General features: G+C 40.0%; 1 protein-coding gene across 1 annotated transcript in view; it reads left to right on the top strand.

The window, feature by feature from the left end:
* Positions 1-18,205, top strand: part of hhip (hedgehog interacting protein) — a 33,296-nt gene extending 15,091 nt beyond the window's left edge. The window contains exons 5-13 of the mRNA XM_028458204.1: positions 1,714-1,865; positions 3,240-3,413; positions 3,526-3,669; positions 3,800-3,918; positions 4,583-4,706; positions 5,329-5,474; positions 7,137-7,218; positions 14,864-15,012; positions 16,136-18,205. Of these exons, the coding sequence (XP_028314005.1) occupies positions 1,714-1,865; positions 3,240-3,413; positions 3,526-3,669; positions 3,800-3,918; positions 4,583-4,706; positions 5,329-5,474; positions 7,137-7,218; positions 14,864-15,012; positions 16,136-16,332 (1,287 nt within the window). The 3' untranslated portion in view covers positions 16,333-18,205. The remainder of the gene's footprint in view (positions 1-1,713; positions 1,866-3,239; positions 3,414-3,525; positions 3,670-3,799; positions 3,919-4,582; positions 4,707-5,328; positions 5,475-7,136; positions 7,219-14,863; positions 15,013-16,135) is intronic.
* The last annotated feature ends 1,413 nt before the right edge of the window (positions 18,206-19,618 follow it).

Raw genomic sequence — 19,618 nt, 5'->3', positions numbered from 1 at the left:
ATCCACCAGAACTTCAGACTAGTCAAAAATAAACCCCATGTTTTATACATTCTCTAAATGAACCTTTTCAGTCATTTTTTTTTTTATTCACGCTGTGCCAACCAATCTTATACCTACTGCTGATTTGGCAGCATTTATTTTAAATGATTTGTGCCCAGGAACCTCAGGTTGGCACTTTGTCTTCTTTTAATCAAGCAATAGTTAATTTGGCTGCAGATCGAACAGCTCGCTGATGTAATGCTTGTTTCTTAAGGCTTTGGTGCCAAATTTTTACTGTTCGCCTGCTGTTGGTGGAGAAAGTCATTTGTAAAGGGAGCTAATATTTCATCCCTTATACTGTACCTACTGTGTTTCTTAGTAGAGGAACAAGACACTGTTTGGTGTCACAAAATGACGACAAAAATGCACATAAATGACTCCGAAAACACATACAATGACACCAGAGATGCACAAAATGATTCCAAAAACACGCAAAACACTCAAAATGACAACAAAAATACAGAAAATTACTTATGAAACAGTAAAAAAACACACACAAAATTAGAAAAAATATACAAAACTACATCAAAAACACTTTATTCCTTCAAATGCTAACATGAATGTTGATAATGTGGCCCTCAGATCAGATCATTAAATGTGTGTGGCCCTCACAGAAGTTGCGCATCTCTGCAATACAGTATACCAATGTTTAGGATGACTGGATCGATCTACCAGGGTTTTATGGGCAACTTTGTGCAACATTAAGGTTTTCATTATAATATTGATTGATTTATGTTGATATTTTATTGAATCAGTATTTTCCTTTGAAGTAAGAGAGATATTAATAAATAAAAATAAATAAAAGAGCAGATCTGGCTTGCTTGGTTATAGCTGATTATTTTAACTAACTATGATGGAAGGACCACCAAGGTAGTGACAACTGATGGAGCTCCTTCCGGGGTGAGACAAAGGTTTACATATTACACAAGTAATTTAGATGTTTTCTAAACATGTTGCCACGACAGTGGGAGTTGGCAGCTCCCTCCTTGTTTAGGTTTTCTTCTCCCCCCCCCTTTCAGTCAATCCTCCCTCCTTTTCTGCCTTCTCCCATCCAGCCCTTGAGTTTTGCATGGATTTTGCGTAAATCAGAAAAGAGTGAGGGGACAGGGAGCAAAAAGCATGGACTGAAGCACTCTGCACTTTTGTGCTCTCTATGAACTGCGAGTGAGCTAATAAATTCTTTCACCCTCTCAGCGTAGCATTCACGGATATCCTCCAAAGATTACACACAAAAATCACTGCACAATGGAGGCCACCGTGAGGGTCCGGGCGTCACAGGGGCCCATCGACCCTGAGGACAATCACACATAACCAGGCTGCAGAGAAGACTCTGCAAAGAGGGGGGTGTTGTTGAGAAGGCAAAGACTCTTTACTAAGAGACGAACAATTTACAATACAGAGTAATGGTTAATTTAAGAAGTTTGGTAAGGGAGTAAAACAGGGTTTAAAGAAGGGATAGAGAGAATGGCAGGGGTTTGAAAGGGAATGTGATGGACAAATAATAGAAGGGACTAGAGAGGTTTTACAACTGTAGGAGGGAGGGGCCGAGCGTTGCGTGTTAGTGATAATAAAGATGACCAAGGGGGGTGATTCCAACCCGTTGCACAGCCGAGCAGAAGCCGAGGAGAGACATAATTAACTCCTGGATCTTTTGTGTTTCTCATCTGACTGCAGGTTGGAGATGAAAGAGGCCTGCTAAGCTTGGCATTCCACCCCAATTACAAGAAGAATGGCAAGCTCTACGTCTCCTACACCACCAACCAAGAGCGCTGGGCCATTGGACCGCACGACCACATTCTCCGTGTGGTCGAGTACACCGTTTCCAGGTAATGGGAGAAGTGGGTGCCAAATCGACCCAAAAAGGCTCTGAATGTTCACTGGACAGCTCAGCCTCAGCTCAGTCACACATGAATAAGTGAATGAGAATGGTTTGAAATGTACGACAAGCCTTAAAACTGTACGACAAGCCTTAAAACTCTACCAGTGAGAGGTATTTTGATGGGAACGTGCAACACCGTAGTAATGATTGCTTTGTCTTTTTCTGTGTCAATAAATCACACCGTCTTTCACAATGGCCCCTGGTTAAGAAAACAATCTTGTCTCACAAAGACTGTTGAGTGTTTGAGTGTATGATTGATTTAATAACGTGATCTGAGCTCATTATAGTATAGGACTTGATGACTGCAGTCTTTCATTTAAAGCTAAAATAGATTAGGAGATTTCTGTTTTGTTTGAAAAGCTACTGTGTAGAAATGGCTGAAATACCCATAATAACATATCATGATGTAGTTGCTGGGAAACTAAACCCTCACTTTGCTCTTAAAACTAAGCAACCTTTTAAAACCTGTGATATATCTTTGCCATAACGAGACAAGCTGTTACAATGAAAGTAAATGTCTCCATAAAACCAAAATCCATTGTGTGGGGGCATGTGTTATGGGGTGTATGCAATATCAGCATTTCTTCTCCACATGTTGTTAGAATTCCTTTTAACTATGTGTTCAAAGTGGGAAAAGTCAAACTGGTTATTGAGTTACGGTGATATTTGAAGTTAAGGGAAATGTGAGCCTGTTGAACAAGGCAATGCAAGAGTTGAATGCAATAAAACTAAATTATCACATTAACATTCTCTTCACTGGCACGATCAAATCATCTAAAATCTAAATGGCGCAATAAAAACTGGTAATGGAAACGCCTACATTTTAAAAAAAGCACTCAAATATTGCTAAAAAGTTTTGACACTTTCATGAGAAAGTACAGTATTTCAGACGTTTCGGTAATGAAAAGTGTTGCAAAAGCGCCATGGAAACACTTTATTCGCAAATATACACATCACAGAGCATGACGTACCTGGTCACATGGACCACTTCTCTCTGAGAAAACATGACGCGGTACGTGTAAATAGAAGAGGAGAACGGGACATTTGTTAGCATTAGACTTTAAGATCATGACTGCCACATTAGACGTGAAACAACAAAGGAATGCAGAGTGTTATAAGAAGGTTTGGAGCGTCCGTCTTTCTGCAGCGAAGTTTCGCGGGATGAGATTTCACGGGAGTTACGAGGCTCCTGCCCAAAGCAACGTTCAATGGAAACACGTTCAAAGCGCAATTATACTTTGTCGACATTTATAAATATCGCTTTTATTTTGCGAAAATTTGTAATGGAAACCCAGCTCATGATTTGTTTGATTTTCACCAGAAAAACCCCAAACCAGGTGGACACCAGGACAGTCAGGGTACTGATGGAGGTGGCAGAGCTGCACAGGAAGCACTTAGGAGGTCAACTTCTGTTCAGCCCCGATGGACTCCTGCACATCATACTGGGAGACGGCATGATTACACTAGACGATATGGAGGAGATGGATGGACTGAGGTGAGACGATAAGTCCAAAGATCCTACTATAAAAGCGTGTGAAACATTTAACCCAAGACTGAGTCCATCGTGAAGGTTTTTTTTGTTTGTTTGTGTTTTTGAATGATTGCAGTGATTTCACAGGGTCGGTCCTAAGGGTAGATGTGGACACTGACTGTTGTACGTCACCCTATTTCATACCACGGAACAACCCCTACTTCAACAGCACCAATCAGCCTCCTGAAATCTTTGCTCATGGATTACATGACCCAGGCAGGTGAGTAACAAACTCCATTGGAACGACAAACTGATGAAGGTCATGGTCTATTGTGGGTTGTTGTTAAAAGATGCTTTTTGCCAGTTATTTTTGATTTAGATATAGATATTTCCTTGTTTTTTATACGTAGGTGTGCTGTTGATCGGCTTCAGACAGACAATGGGAGTTTCCCAATCCTCTGTACGGATGCCAGTGGCAAAAATACATCAGCCGGAAGAATATTGGAAATTAGCATGGGAAAGGATTATGGTAAATAATGCGTTTTGTTGCATTCTCTGAACATTTTTCACAAACGACATGTTTTTTTTGACATTCGTAAATGCTTTGAGTAATCCAGGGATACTTTTCAACTTTCATTCAAGTTATGTGATCAAACCACTCAAACTAAGGAAAAGCCTCTTGTGTGCTGGTATTCACATATTTCAGCAAATACACGATGCTCTTGAACAACATCTGCTTTTGTTTATGTGTTTTGTAATAAGTTTTTTGTCTATAAATTCTGAGAAACCCATAGGATGGGTGTGGAGACAATGACGGATAAAAATAAGTCGATCTGGAAATACTTCCCCTCGCGGAGCATTCCATTGCCAGTAGAATGTGATATTGCAAGATTTAAACCTGTCAATAACAATAATGGTTGAAGCGATGGTCCAGGGCTGATGAAAAACAGCTGAGAGCAGCCAAGTGTTTTAAAAGCTAGAAATGCTCATCCTTCAGGAATGTAAAAGAAAATCACTAGTATTTATTTACACATAATCTTCAATGACCTGTATTCATCTTTAAAAAAGAGTCGTAACAAGGCATCTGATAGTGTGTTGTCCTTGTATATTATCCCAAACATCATCTCTACCAGAGAACAAGCCTGTTTTTAGTATCAAAATCTAACTTTTTATTTCTTTTTCTCCACCTCCAGAAAACGAGCCATCGGTGTATGACCTGCAGTCCAGTGGAGGAGCGTTACCTGTGGGGGGCTTTATCTACAGGGGCTGCCAGTCAAGAAGACTTTATGGAAGCTACGTGTTTGGAGATAAAAATGGGTAAATATGATCAAATGTTGTAAAATTACTGTACACATACCATTGGTAAGGCTTCATTTTAAGGTCTTTGCTTTGCTTTCTTTTTTCCATATTGAAATATGTGTCCCTTGCTGTGCTATGTGCCAATGTAAACACAATGTTCTGTCCATGTGTGGGAAAACAAGTTTTATGTTACTGTCACCACTACAGCATGGCCCATTGAGTGTAAATGGAGATTACACATCCGGCCCTGTGCCATTCACACTTTCCTTTGGTTTGTAATTCATCCTACTTTGCTGATGTCAAACACTGATGCTTGAGTAAACAAAGGAAGTAAATAGTGTGAGGCGTGTGCAGCATTATGGGGTTGGCACTGTGTTAAAAAACAATGTGTGGTGGGTTAATTCTGGGCCTCATTACAATTTAGGGGCACCATGTTGTTCCTAGGTGAAGTGTTTGTTTTGAATCTCAAAGCGGAGGTCCTAAATACCACCATGTGGAACATGAGGGGGAGAAGAGGTTAGGTCACTGAACCCTGTTTATACAAGTTAAAGTTGTTACCAGGACTCAGCTTATACTGTACTCGTCTAAGTGTGTATATATATATATATATATATATATGTATATATTATTTTTCTACTAGTAACCTACGGATTCTCCAGAAGTCAACATTTTCAACATCAGCAAATGGAGAAGAATGGCAGGAGAAGCCTCTATGTTTGGGTCCTGCTGGTTCCTGTGGCTCCATGCTTGTTGGATACATCTTGGGTTTCGGAGAGGATGAACTAGGTAAATGAGCAAAAAGAATTGGATATAATACCAATTACCAAAGAGAAACTACTAAACTACTAAAATGACGTATTTAATCTACAGTATATATATGCTATTTAAAAAGTAGAATTCTATTTTTTTCATAGCATAGGATGCTGTGCTTGTATATTACAATTTTTAACTGATTTTTTTTTCCTAAGCAAGCATGAAGCAAGATAGAAAAGAGAACGTCAGTCATATTATCCCAAGCTTGTTGAGAGCTTTAGAGCAAAGTCCACCAACTGAAATTTAGGGATTTTGTAGGATTAAAGTTAACCATTAATGGCAAGCAGGTGCTAATAATTATCAGTTTCACATGTAGAATGAAATGCAGTCGTTAACTGATACTGAAACATGGATGTTGGAGGCTTTAAACCTGAAGTGATGAACTCTGTTACTAAGGTGAAGGAAGACAATTGTATTCTATAGGTCACAATCTAAAGCTAAACAAGACATAAGGTTGTTATACCGTATCACCACAAGATCTTTTAGACATTGATTTCCAAGACGTTTTTTTTGCTTTTTTATGTGCTGTAAAGCATGACAAACCACCTCTCGGAAGAAAAAAAAAGTATATCAATGAAAACTGCAAGAGTCTCTATTGAAGTCTATTTAACTTTACCTCAAACCATAGCAGCTCTAGTTGTATTGATGTGTCAAACACTTTAATATTTAGATTGGAGGAGGATTTTCCATGATTCGTTCTCCAACTCAGTTCAAGCTTTTTAGAGAATTGATGCTGGTTCACAGAAAAAATAAATAAAAAAATAAAATCCCTGCTTATTATTAGTATACAGCAATACACCTGTCAGGAATTTCTATATTGCACTGTACATCCACATCATGATCAAGGATATTTGAGTCCAGACATTCTAACAATAAGACATGTAAAAGGTGAAGCACAACCATTCAGACCAGTTGTGGTTGTTTTTAACCAACTTACCTCATTACCAAAATTGTAATTGAATAAAGCACATTTTATCTTGGGTTTTTTTGGGGTGGTATAATAAACCCAAAGCTAATACCCACACACATCACTGGCATTACGATGTGACACTGTATATGTGGAGGACTGCAACCTAACACTAACACCTGTGAGGTGAACTAGGTTGAACAATGTGCAACATGACATTTTTACTAGTTGGATTCAATCCAGACAGAATTACTAAGTGTCAGCTCAGATGAGATTGATTAAAATGAACACTCATAAAGGTTTAACCACTTTTAACAAGGTATTTTAAGATTCCTGCACTTGATCATAATTTGCAAGAGGTGCAAAAATGTAGCAGTGCGGTGGGTGCATATCCCAAGGATGGTGCGCCAAAGACACATGTTTACAATTTGTCCCATCATGGAATTTTCTTGTGGGCTCTTTCCTCATTAAATTATCCGCCTGGTTCCCACTCATACGTATCCAATTGTCTCATTAAACTTCTTAAAGTTATTTGGCAAGTGCAGCTTTGCAGAAGCATCCACTTCACTCATTCGTCTTATCCTCTCTACTTTCATCTTCTTGTATACATTTGTTTCATCTGTGTCCAGTTGGATTTTTTTTTTTTTTTTTTTGGTCCCTCGATCAGGATCATTTAAAAAAAAAAAAAAACCCACTAATGACTTATTTTCATGTGACCTGAATTTCAGGTGAAGTCTATATCCTGGCGAGCAGTAAAAGCATGGCACAGTCACACAGTGGGAAACTCTACAAGCTGGTCGACCCCAAAAGGTACGTGTGGATTAGTTTGTTTTCATGAATGAATTCATGAATGAGTGATAATGGACTAACCAATATCAAAGAAATACAAAACTGGGTTCAAGTCCTTTGTTTTTGTTTAGTAGTGTTCTTCCTCGCTAGTGAGACTTTCCTCTGGTGCTCTGATTTCCTCCCACAGTGTAACAGCTTATGTAAGGTTGATTGGATTGTCCTGATGCTTGCCTGTCTCTTAGGCTACATTCAGGGGCGGATTCCCTAAAGGTTTAGGAGTATTAAAACGTGTGCAAACGTCACTCCACGTGCTAATAAGCCATACAAACCCTAGGGAATCAGGAGTGCGCTGCTGCTGCACATTGCAATGCGCCCTCAATCAATTTAGCGCGTTTACCTCTGATGAATATGTATAGTAAGCGGAGCTCACACGGCGAGCAAAAAAATGGGAGGAGGACATGCAAATAAAGTAATGCAGGGGACGCAATAGAATTCATCAAACCTGGACTTCATTGCTGCCTCTGTTTTTCCGTATAAATGTAGCACGGCCCACATCCAGGTGGTAATTGTCAAAGCGTTTTCCGCAGTGATGACAGCAGTGGTATTTGTGAGGAGACAGGGCAGGGGAGAGGAAAGACGACGGAAGGATGGCATTTTCACACCGCACTCTCCATGGCCAGATGCTGCTTCTCCTCCGGGGATCACTCCCATACGCTTGTTAAAGATGGTACCGCATAGGAAGAACAGGCCATTTTCTTGTTGTAGCAAATTTATTTTTTCGCTTCTGCGCACTCCGATTTCCTTCACGCTCCATGTTCAACATAACACCTACAAAATGCTCATTTAAATAGGGCGGTCTGCATCACTTCTGCATGTGCACTAATCATTGCTGCAATCTTAGTGAATTTCTCGCAGCAGGTGAGGAAACTGCATCACCAAATGATTCAGGGAATTCAATTCAATTCAACTTTATTTCTATAACGCAATTTACAAGAAAGTCATCCCAATGCACTTATCAAAATATAAAATTCATAATTAGAAAGAGAAAACCCAACAAGATCCACATGGACAAGAATTTAGTGACAGTGGGAAAAAACAACTCCCTTTTAACAGGAAGAAATCTCCAGCAGAACCAGGTTCAGAGGTGGCAGCCATCTGCCTCGACTGGTTGGGATTAGTGGACAGAAGGACCAACGGGATAGAGAGATAGAACATCAGAGTGTCTCAGACTAGTTGAGCCGTGAACCACAGATCAGGAACTGCCATCATCAGCTTCACCACACCTGAAACAGAGGAGAGAGAGAAGGACGAGGAGAAGGCACTGACTGCAGAAAAACATGATACATTATTATCAAGTCAGTCTGCCTTGGCCTTGGGCCTCACTCCCAGTGGCCTAGTCAACACTTATTATAAAGGTGATGAATCTCTTCCCGTTTATGGGTAAGCTAACAGTGACTCCAAGGTCTGTAAATATGCGACCGCTCACAGATGAGCCCATGTCCGCTCTAGTGGTTAGGTTATGTTATGATGCAACTGGTTTACCACCCTTTATTTCAGATATTATTGAATCCGCCACTCAGACGGCAGGTCTTAATGCACAATTCAGGTTTTTTGGAGAAATCTAATTTTTTGGTTTATCCTTGTTCATATTACACTTTAAATATGACTTCTATTAGTTTAGACTATAAACTGCATGTGACCCTGAAGTGACCTGCATACGCAAAACAGTTCCTTAGGTAATACATAACCACTGTGGTTACAGAATTAAATAAGGAGGCATCTCGTCTTGGCATGTGTGTGTCACCTGGCCGTTCAGACAGCGGCTCCATTGCAAAATATCAGATTCATATCGGATTTAGGACCACTTATGAAAGTGGCCTCGGTCAAAGTAAAACTTCTTTAACAGGTCGGATATGAGCTTGTCATAGGGGGCCGATACTTTGTAACATATTGTTTTTAGGAAAAAAATTGTACCCACTGAAATACCAAGTATGTATTGCTTAATAAAGAAGAAAAATCCTAGCTTTCTAGTTCCGCTAGTTTTTATGTAATGCTGGTTCGATTGACGATCTTCAGCACTTTTAAAAAGGCAATAAAGGATATTAGGTATTACTACAGGAACCATTGAGTTGTACCTCATTGTGTGATGGCTGTGACCAACTTCCATGTTTTCCATTCCACTCTGTTTCCACAAAAAGGTTTAACCCCACGTTAAACAAAAATTAAGAAGAATTCAGCACAGCTAACATGGAAAATAAAGTGAGCTACTGCAACCTTTAAATTCTATTATTTTCAACATCCCAAATGTGCCCCTAATGAAAATGTCACCCATGTATCACTGCAAGCAGAACTTTCCTGCTATTCAACAAGTCATCACTTGATCACCATGTTTGATGAAAGTGCAGACAGAAACCACCCATTGACGACTCATGCTAAGTCTGACATCAAAATTAGTATGTAGTGCGTTCAAATTAGATAGTATAGAAAGATGGAGTACGCAACAAATACCTGGATGTATACTATATCGGGACATTTTTTAAGTATTCATGTTGGTCACACTAGTCATACTCAACCGCCCCATGATGCATTGCTAGCGGAATATAAAATCGTCCTGGGACTGGTTTTAAACTAAAAGTCAAACATCCGCATTTCAAAACAAAACCATCTCTTCTTGTCTTCTATTAGTTTTTTGACCCTTTTGTAAATAGAACTCTTGTTTTGAAGGAAACCGAAAGTTAAGTGAGTAGCACAATGGCCGGTCTGCGAAAATCTTCGATATCTCAGCATGAACTGTGTTTCCATGAGTTTTATGGCTCAAATGGCCGCATGTTGATATTGTACTTGGTCACAGAGATACTGTATTCAGCCTCAGTGTGCTTCCGGTTTTTGTCGTCGTAGGTTCAAAATGCATCTTGGGAAACTTGTAAGTACAGTATACTTCAGTGGGAACGGTCATCATCCTAATCCTTCTATCCATACATATAGTATATAACAGACAGTGTATACTAATTGAGTTTGTTGTGCATAGTACGAACACAGCCATTGTTTTCAATCCCATCACGGCGATAGTGGTGGAGGAAAGCTATACCACAATGAGATGTACACAATGACAGTGTCAGAGATGGAAAGGGATCAGACCAACCAACTTGTCTGTTGTTTAATGAGTTGCTCTAATGTTTTGCACACATGTTGCAACATGTTATATAAAATGTGTTTGATTGGAATACCACTGTGTCATCAATACGATGATGACCTTAGTGGCTGGAATAACTGAAATATAAAGGCGTCACTTAGAGTGAGAGCAGAGACTGAAATTTAGGCCAAGAAAAAGAAAACCTCCACACTAACTTGCTGCCTCTGTTTTTGCTATCAGCTTCATTTCTGTAAGTTGATAGTGAGGTCTTGTATGGTTTGGCTAATTTCTTCCAATCAGTGAGTGTGTCATGTCAACTCTAGCTGTGCTGATTACACCACCGAGGTCTCAGATGAGTTCCATTTCCTAATGTGTGGTCTGAATTGATTAGGAGCGACAGATAGTGTAAGAAACCGATGCAGAGAAAAGGGAGATTTGCATGCCCTGGAATCACAATAGAAACATATTTGCAGCTGAATATTCGTGGGCGACGACAGTGCCACCCAAGCATTAGCACAATTAATTACACCACAGATGTTTCAAAGGGGCCCTGGTGGCTTGCTGCATATTTATGTTTTCTGGCATAGCTGCTGGACGCATTTCTCCTAGAGAACAATTCTTTCCACCATCGACTGGACTTGTTTAGTCTGTGTGGACCCTGTGGTGTTGGAGTCCTGAATTCTAATACACTCTGGCTTCGTTATTAGGATTATGTTACAGGGAGGATGGAGATGGGGTGACAAGGGGGGAGTTAACGGGGTAGCTAACATGTCTGACCTCAGCGCGTTATCAAGTCTGGTGGTCTTCTCATCTTTTCTCCTCCACAGAGCAGGGACATCTGGACCCTACAGCCTTTTCAGATGGAGGTTTGGTTTAGAGTGTGGTGGTTTTGTGGTCCCGTGTAGCATCTAGCGCTGTGTTGAAATCAACTGCATGTTTAGAGGTGGGGGAAATGAGGAACTGCTGGGGAGAGTGGTAGAGGCTTACAGGGAAACATCAGCCATAAAATCCCTCAGCAGTGTTTGTGTAAACATGTCCTGGCCAGATGACTTCATTTCTAGGTATTTGTTTGTCAGTTGGAGGACCCCTCCAATAATAAATAGGCCACCATGCATTTTGAAACACGCTGAATGTTTTTGGTGTGAGGGAGTATGGATTCGAAGGGGAAAGGAATAAAATGCAAGAAGCGGTTTGTTTGTGGTCTCGCATTGAGACGGCTTCATTTCCACTGATATAGTCCATGGTGAAAACATAATGCACATGAATGTTATAATTATTAGTAAGTGAGCCTTTGAGTGTACACAACATTGCAGAGGATTAAGAAGGGGTATTTGTTAATGTGCATTACAAAGGAAATTCAGACCAAGTGCAACTAATGACTGTAAATCTAATTTAAAAGGGTTGAATTATGCAGGATTATAATATCTGCTGGAGTCAATTATGTTTTATTGTGCATTTAACGTCTTTGTTAATCAGCGTGTTTTTGCTTTTGACTCATTCCAGCCTCTATAGAAAGCTAAACAAAGCTTTCAGGATGAGGATTTACAGATCTGATGTACTGTTGGCAGGTTTGACTACTGTTCAGCAATCAGTCTGCATTATTTAGAGAGTTTGTTTAAAAAAAAAAAGATCTACTCCAACAAATCTCCACGTGAAAAGGATTTGTGATGTGATGCAACACAAACATTGTTCGTTGGATGTTTATCTTATCAAATACTAAAGGTTCTTGAGTTGTGCTGGTTGGAAAAGGATCTGCGTTGTTCGTACAGTTGGTCCTTGGCAATAACTTAATTAACTCATAGAGCCAAACCTCCTGCTGCTCGGTGGCGTAAAAAGCAATTTGCCTTCCTGTTTGTTGCATGCACCCCCTCGCCTCACAGGAAAGCAGCGTTATGAGGCACTTTTCACACGTTTGGGTTTTGTCAGCTGCAGGCCGGACTGATTGAATTAGAGTGAGACCTTGAAAAGACAGAGTGATCTCTAAATAGGTCCTGGGACCTGCTGAAGGAACTGCATTAGCTTTGGAAGTCACAATTCACTGGGCGGCCGAATGAACCACAGCACCGCTGTCACATTGTCGACATATTTATCTGTGTGCTTTGCTGTGTGTACAGATAGAAACTGAGTGGGCGGTGGGTACACGCGCACATGCACATCTGGGAGCCTGTGTGTGATCGTGTGGTTTGCTAACTCCAAGCCCGCAGAAGGAAAAAAAAAAGCGCCTTTTCTTTATTTTCCTTTTGCTCCTAAATCTTCCTACATCACTGCTGTGGTCCTCCCCTGACAAAGCTGCTTGGCAGTCCCACTGAATAGCCACGGCTCCTACAATACACAGTACATTTCTTGCATAATTAAAACAAGGAATGAAGCTACAAAAGGAGCGCCCAAACAATGGAGTCAGATGACAAAACAGCAAAAGGGACCACACTGGGCCGTTTGATTAAGCCATTGTCCGGGTGCACAATATACACCACTCAACAGACCCTTTTCTCACATAGACTGCGTGTCAATCAAACAGAGCCAGTGAGCTAACAAGGCAAACACACATACACGTTGACTAAACATACAACAGATCAAGGGGGGACTTCAGGTAGAGTAACCACAGGGATGCTGCTTCAGCATTCGATGGTGATGGAGAGCTCCAGGTTTACATTCAGGCTGATGTACTGAAGGACTTTCAATTCCACAATACTGACCTTTACTTATTTTTCCCAGTTTTTTCACTACCCAGCAAACCCAAACCTCAGTCACCATTCAGAATTTAATGATGCAATCATACCTTCAACAGTTGGACTTCATTCACTCTCATCATCATGACCGTCTAACTCGCTCTGTCTACGTTCAAGTCCCTAAGTCATGCATGAGTGCACGAGTGTCGCTTCTCCCTCTTCCCGTGCTCTCACACATACACCGACCCCTCCCAAAGTTGATAAATTCCCACAGTGGCTGTTGACCCAGCTGCCTTTGTCAAGTGGCGCTACCAGCAGGTGCTGTTTTCACAGCCACCCTGGCAGTCGTACAGAGTGTTTAGTAGCGCTGCTGACCCCTGTCTGCTATTAACAGTGTTAGCTACAGACCCCCCCACCAATCCTCCAGGGACTCTTACTCTTTCTCCTTCTCTTTCTGTTTTCTTCCTCCTTTGCTCTTTTTTAACTACATGCAGCCTGCAACAACAAAAGCCCGCAGGGTTGGAGTCTGGAGTTGGGTTGTGATGGGAGCATGGGAATCAAACTCCCCCCCTCCCTACTCATCATCTTCCTAATTAAAGCAACTTTTAAAACATTGACACACATGATTGCTACGTTGTCTCTGCTATTGGTCAGTGTCAGAACCTCTCCAGCCCATTATTCATAGCATGAGACAAAACACCCAAGTTGTTGTGCCTTTCAATATCCCATATATTGGTTACAGTTATCCCTGCACAGGTCATACACAGGCCTTTTTTCCTCTTTACTGTGCGTAACCTACACTCACGTGTATGCAGCTCTTGCCTCGCATGATCGATTTGCATCAAGAGGTGCAGAATATGCATTTAAATGTTGTGTGACATTAACAGTATCTGGCTATCAACTATTATTTCTCTTGAGGCACCTTTGATAAAGCCTTTGATTGCACTTTAGCTGATCTTGTACCATTTTAAAATAGATTTACTACTAACAGCCACAGCTGTCTCTATATATCACAATTTAAGTGTCCGATATTTAAATAGAAACACGTTTCTCTTGGTGCAGTTGCAAAACACTGTATAGTATTACTGTGTAGCACTGCATGAATGTTTACCGGCATCAACAGTTTTGAAATGTTAAGTTCACATTTAAAGCTGCTACCCCCGATCATTTTTCATGAGATAACATTACTCCAAAAAGACAGAAAAAACGTCAAAATTGCAGCTTGAAAGTATGTTTTAATCTCCACCATAAACACTCTGTTTGTTGCCATTTTTGCATTGTGGGATGTAGAGTTGCAGAGACAGGTACACAGTGTCATTGATCAATGGAAGCCTAAACTATGATTTTATCTAATAATAAATTATCGGAGGTAGCCGCTTTAAGACATTTAAACAGAGATTACAGTGAGTCAAGCAAACTATGCAGCTCAATGTACCAGCTGAGCACAGAACAAATGCACCATTTTAAACAACATATCACATGTGCTGACACGCCATCACCCAGATGTTCAACTACAGTAGAACTACACATTTACATCAGGCGGGATAAATCCATCATCACTGTTTACAGCTGCAAATTATTGGAGCCATTCAACCTGACAATGAAGTCACGATTTAAGCACGTACAGTAACTATCCAAGTTATTTTGTTTGTGCTCGCTGTGACACAAGTGATTCATGCATTCAGCTTAGTGACAGGCACTGATAAATATTCTCAATGACAAATTGTAATAGGAGTCCGATTATGACATGACTTGATTTGTTTAGCCGTATCAATTTCCTCCTAACGTCATGCATTTCTATCAGTGTGTAATGTGTAGATTTTCCACACACTCATTGTTTCTTTGTTTTTAACAACGGTTGCAGGCCTCGAGCCCCCAAGGAGTGCCAGCGTCAGGTGGAGCCACCAGAGCTGCTGATGTCAGCTTGTTCCAGACACTGTAAGAATGGACACTGCACTCCCACTGGCAAGTGTTGCTGCAGTCCTGGCTGGGAGGGCCCCCTCTGCCGAGTTGGTAAGTTTGTGTTCATTGCTTTTTGGGCCTCTACTGCGAAGCTAGATTTCCTCTTATCACTCTAACTTCCGGGATTGAATCAGTGTGTGCGCTACTACAAAGCTGGCAAACATCTTACAGGGCTAAATCTCCATGGTAGCTTAGGCTGAACGACAAACCTGGTCAGGACCAGGTCTGAGCGAGTAGTAAAGTCCTTTCTGACCAATCAGATCTCTAATTAGGCATCAATGCAATCCTTTCATTTACTGATGACATCCTATAGGAAATATAGATTTTTATCTGATGGACTGACCTACATTAGTCAGCTGATAAAACCTGTGTGCATCGGGCGCTTTCAGACCCATAAAATGATTAATTAATTAATCCATTCATTCATTAATGTATTCTGTGGTGACAGAGCGCCTCAGTCCTGTAAGATAATATAAAATACAAATAACGTCCACCTTAGGATGTAGGCTGAGCTGTATGAACGCAGCATCAGAGGCACAGACAAGGTAAAAGTGAAAGTGAAAATGATCAGAGTATCTGTTGATTCTTTTTTTTTTTGTTTTTTTTATTTCGGACTACATTTTAATACCATGATAACTAAAATATACAATAATGCAAAAAATAATCCCTAAACTCCCATACACCTGATACAATACATCTTGTCTGAAGAGGAGTAGAAAGAAGCAAAGGTTTTTCATGTCCTACTCCTAGATTATTATTCTCTGTTAATAATCTCACTAATTTATACATTAACACTCAATTCCTTGCTGCTTTTACTGCAGCAACGGTGTTGTTTTTGGTCTGAATTATTGATATTAATTTTTATATTTTTAAAGAATTATTCCTCAATTGTGACAAAGTGCTCTACACAGTTTCTCCGTAATTGGCTGAAATCGCCTCGTTTAACTTAGCATGTTGATATCGTCCTTTGTAGTACAGCTTCTATCTAACAGAGAATGTTTGGTTTGGTGAAGCCTGCTAACAGAGATAAATCGAGGATATAATTATCTAGCTTCGTAGCATAGGCCCTTAGCATACAACATTAATGTCTAAGTTTTAACACTCAAGACTCCTGGATGAAACAGAGCACCAGTTAATTTGACTATCTTTGTGTTTGATCACTCCTTACCCACAGCCAAATGTGAACCGGTGTGCCGTAATGGAGGTGTGTGTATGGAGCCGAACAAGTGCCTGTGCAAAAGCGGCTACTCTGGTGCCCAATGCGAGAAGAGTGAGCGAGGGATGCCCAACGACCAGGAGAAAGACGGCATCCTGGATCACATCATCGACATGACCTCCTACCTGCTAGACCTGACCAGCTACATCGTATAGGGGTGTGCAGAGGGGGGCTTTTCCCCACCACCATCATGAAATTAACACAAATCTACCTATCGCCACCAGCAGACTCTCACACACACACACACACACACACGTGCACACACGCACACATACACACACACACACAGTCCTTGCTAACTGGTTCTGGTCCCCATCTACAGACAAACCTTTTTCAACTATAAGTTACATACTCATGAACATCAGGCCTTGGCATCCAAGCCATGTTCACGTTTCCAAGAGACCTGCAGACAGCAGCGAACTGATGGACAGGCATGTCCAAGTTAAAACCCTAAAGGAACAATCCACAAACAGACTATTTCCAAGCTATTGGATTTTTTTTAGTGGGGTTAAACAATAAAAACTTCAGGTTGGTTGTTTGAATCCTCAGTATGGATTCAAAAGGTCTATTTTCTTTCATGCTCACATAAAACGCAGCAAAGTAATGCCTGATAGACGTCAACAGTCCTGAAGTCGGGGTAAAGACCACAGTGCTTAGTATAATTCTAAAGACGACACACCACATCATCATCATCATCATCATCATCACAATGCTGTTGGGTTGGATGCACTCAAAACGCGATGATGGCAAACTGTATCTTATGTATATTATTTAGCAACACTAACTCAGAGTGGATCTACAGAGAGCATCTAAGTACCTTCAAGAAGAAATGACCAAGTGAACACATTGTTCTTCGTCAAAAGCCAGTTTCATTCAACCTGGATGGAGTTTGTGGCTCCCATGCACTGTATTCATGTTGTGCCCTTCACTTTATTGTCATAATGAATTGAAAAGCTATAATTACAATGAGAGTCGTTCATCACAAACATCTACAAACACGATCACAAGCATGGTCTGGTCAAACTTCTTTCATTGTGTCACACACTGAAAATCAACACTCCAAACAAAGGGAAAGTGATAGTGCAGTGATGTATATTTCATATAGAGCGTAAGTACTACTTAGCATTGCAAATAAGTAAGATAAAAAAAAAAAAACCTATAGCATTACTATTGTTATCATAGAGGAGGGTTTATTTTTGTATGCGTAATAATATATGGGAGAATATGGTGTTTATAGAAAGCAGTTTTACAGTAAGCTTTTCAGTTCATGTCAATTAATGTTGTACCTACACATTTACAGCAGAATTTTACATCTTGTTTTGAATAGTTAAAGTCATGCAACACTGGGGCTGCATGAGTCCAACAAAAGCATTTCGTCTGTCACAGACATATCTCTGTTGTAAACATGATCAAAGGCCCTAAAGTCACCATGGTAACAGCTCAGTCACAGAGCAAATTTAGGGGTTAAACAAGTATCAAAGATTAAATAAAATGATGAACATCAGATTCCAGCACACATTCATAACTGTTAGTTGAAACTTCAATAATGTGTTTATTGTGTGTGAGAGTTACCTGTACTTGTGTTTTTTTACCTTTAAATCCAGATACATAAATCCTGACAGACAAGCAGTCGTGTTTTTATCATGGTTTGTTCAACTTCTCTATGTAAAACTTATTTGCTGTTCACTTCCTGCTTCGATCATGTTTTCTGAAATAAATGAACTCTTCTCGGGGTTTCGTTAATCAAAAACAAATTTCATGCTGTAAAATTGAAAAATATAATTTTTTTTAGCACTTAATGTGAAAATTGGATTGTAGCTGCTGAGACGGCGTGGTGTGAATAGAATAACCATTTTCATTATTTAAGTAGTTACACAAATAAAATAATTATTTAAGTTCTCTATTTTTTTTTATTTTTACTATTGTTCTGTATGTGATGTTTTTTTTTATTCCTGTATTGTAAATAAATCTAGGGATAACTCTCTTCAGAAATATCAATATGTCTATTAAAATTTAAAGCATGTCTGACATGACTGTCTCGTTTCTTTTTTGGACACATTTCTGTTACATTACTGTTATGCAGTGTCGTGCCGTCAGGGTAGGCAAGGTAGGCAGTGCCTACCCGAGGGTGAATTGATATTTTAACTATAATTTTTTTATCAAATTATAATATAATTATAAATTATTTATTTTTCCATTTCCAATAGCCTACAGTACCTATAAGTTTGAAAGTGTCCGCATTTTGTGCGTTTCATAGCCCAAATTACTAAACAGTCTTTTTTTTTTTTTTCACTCCGCTGTAAGGCAGAGGGAGGCCACGCCCCCTCCCAAAGGCACGTTGCTCTTCTGCCTCCTTTCCCATTGTGTTTGCTCTTACGCAGTCAGGTCCCCAAGATGACAACCATTTACGTGTAAAGGCAGTGTAGAGAGCTGACTTTGCACTAACCACGCTATGCTAAATGCTATACCTAAGTTCACAGTGCGTTAGTGAATAGATGCCATGTGACCGCTGCTGCTACATTCTCTAGCGAGTGGGCGGGATAACACTACAGTCAGGATGACAGCGCCAGAGATGATAGAGAAACTTTGTTTTGAGGAAAAACGACAGCTTTTAAAAGATGGAGACCAACACCTGAGCTACCAGAGCTTCAGCAAAGGGAAGGTCAGAACATTGTATCGTATTTTATACAGTGAATAGTACAAAAGGAAGGATTGACTTTGTAGATGCTCCTCACTGAGGCTGTTCTGAGTTGTTTTTGTCATTTTCTCCGTGTTTCTGTGTTTCCAACACAAACAACAGATGTGCTGTCGTGTCATGAGATATATCTTGTTGGGAGAGAATGGGAGCTATATTTAATAATTGTTTATGTTTCTTTAATGGTGTTTATGATGTTGATTTTGTTATTGGCTAAATGCTTGTTCTTGTGGATCTTGTTGGGTTTTTTCTTTCTTATTATGAATTTCATATTTTGATAAGCGCATTGAGATGACTGTTGTAAATTGCTTTATACAAATAAAATTGATTTGAATTGAATTAACACTTGACAGCAGAAACATATGAAATTGTCATTGGTGGTCTCGATTTGCAACGTGCCTACCCAACCCTAGTGGTCACGGCACGTCACTGCTATTATGGTCTGGTCACGGTGTATGTGTGTTTAAGGGGAACCTACACATGGCACCAGGATGTCCAATGGAAAGAAGGTGAACCACAGAAGTGACAAGTGACAAATACTTCATTACTTTACTTTTTTCTCTGGTATCTGTACTTTACTTGAGTATTTATCTTTTTGGCGACTTTACACTTTTACTCCTTACTTTAAAAAATATATATCTGTACTTTCTACTCCTTACATTATAAAAATGAGCTTGTTACTTTTAAGACCTTCGAATATGACGTCACGACGTAAAAAGACACAAACCAACAACCGTGAAGCTGGG

Source organism: Gouania willdenowi, chromosome 1, assembly GCF_900634775.1.
Source record: "Gouania willdenowi chromosome 1, fGouWil2.1, whole genome shotgun sequence".
Classification (NCBI taxonomy): domain Eukaryota; kingdom Metazoa; phylum Chordata; class Actinopteri; order Blenniiformes; family Gobiesocidae; genus Gouania; species Gouania willdenowi.
Note: the sequence above shows the minus strand (reverse complement) of the source record. Positions and strands in the feature narration are given on the sequence as shown.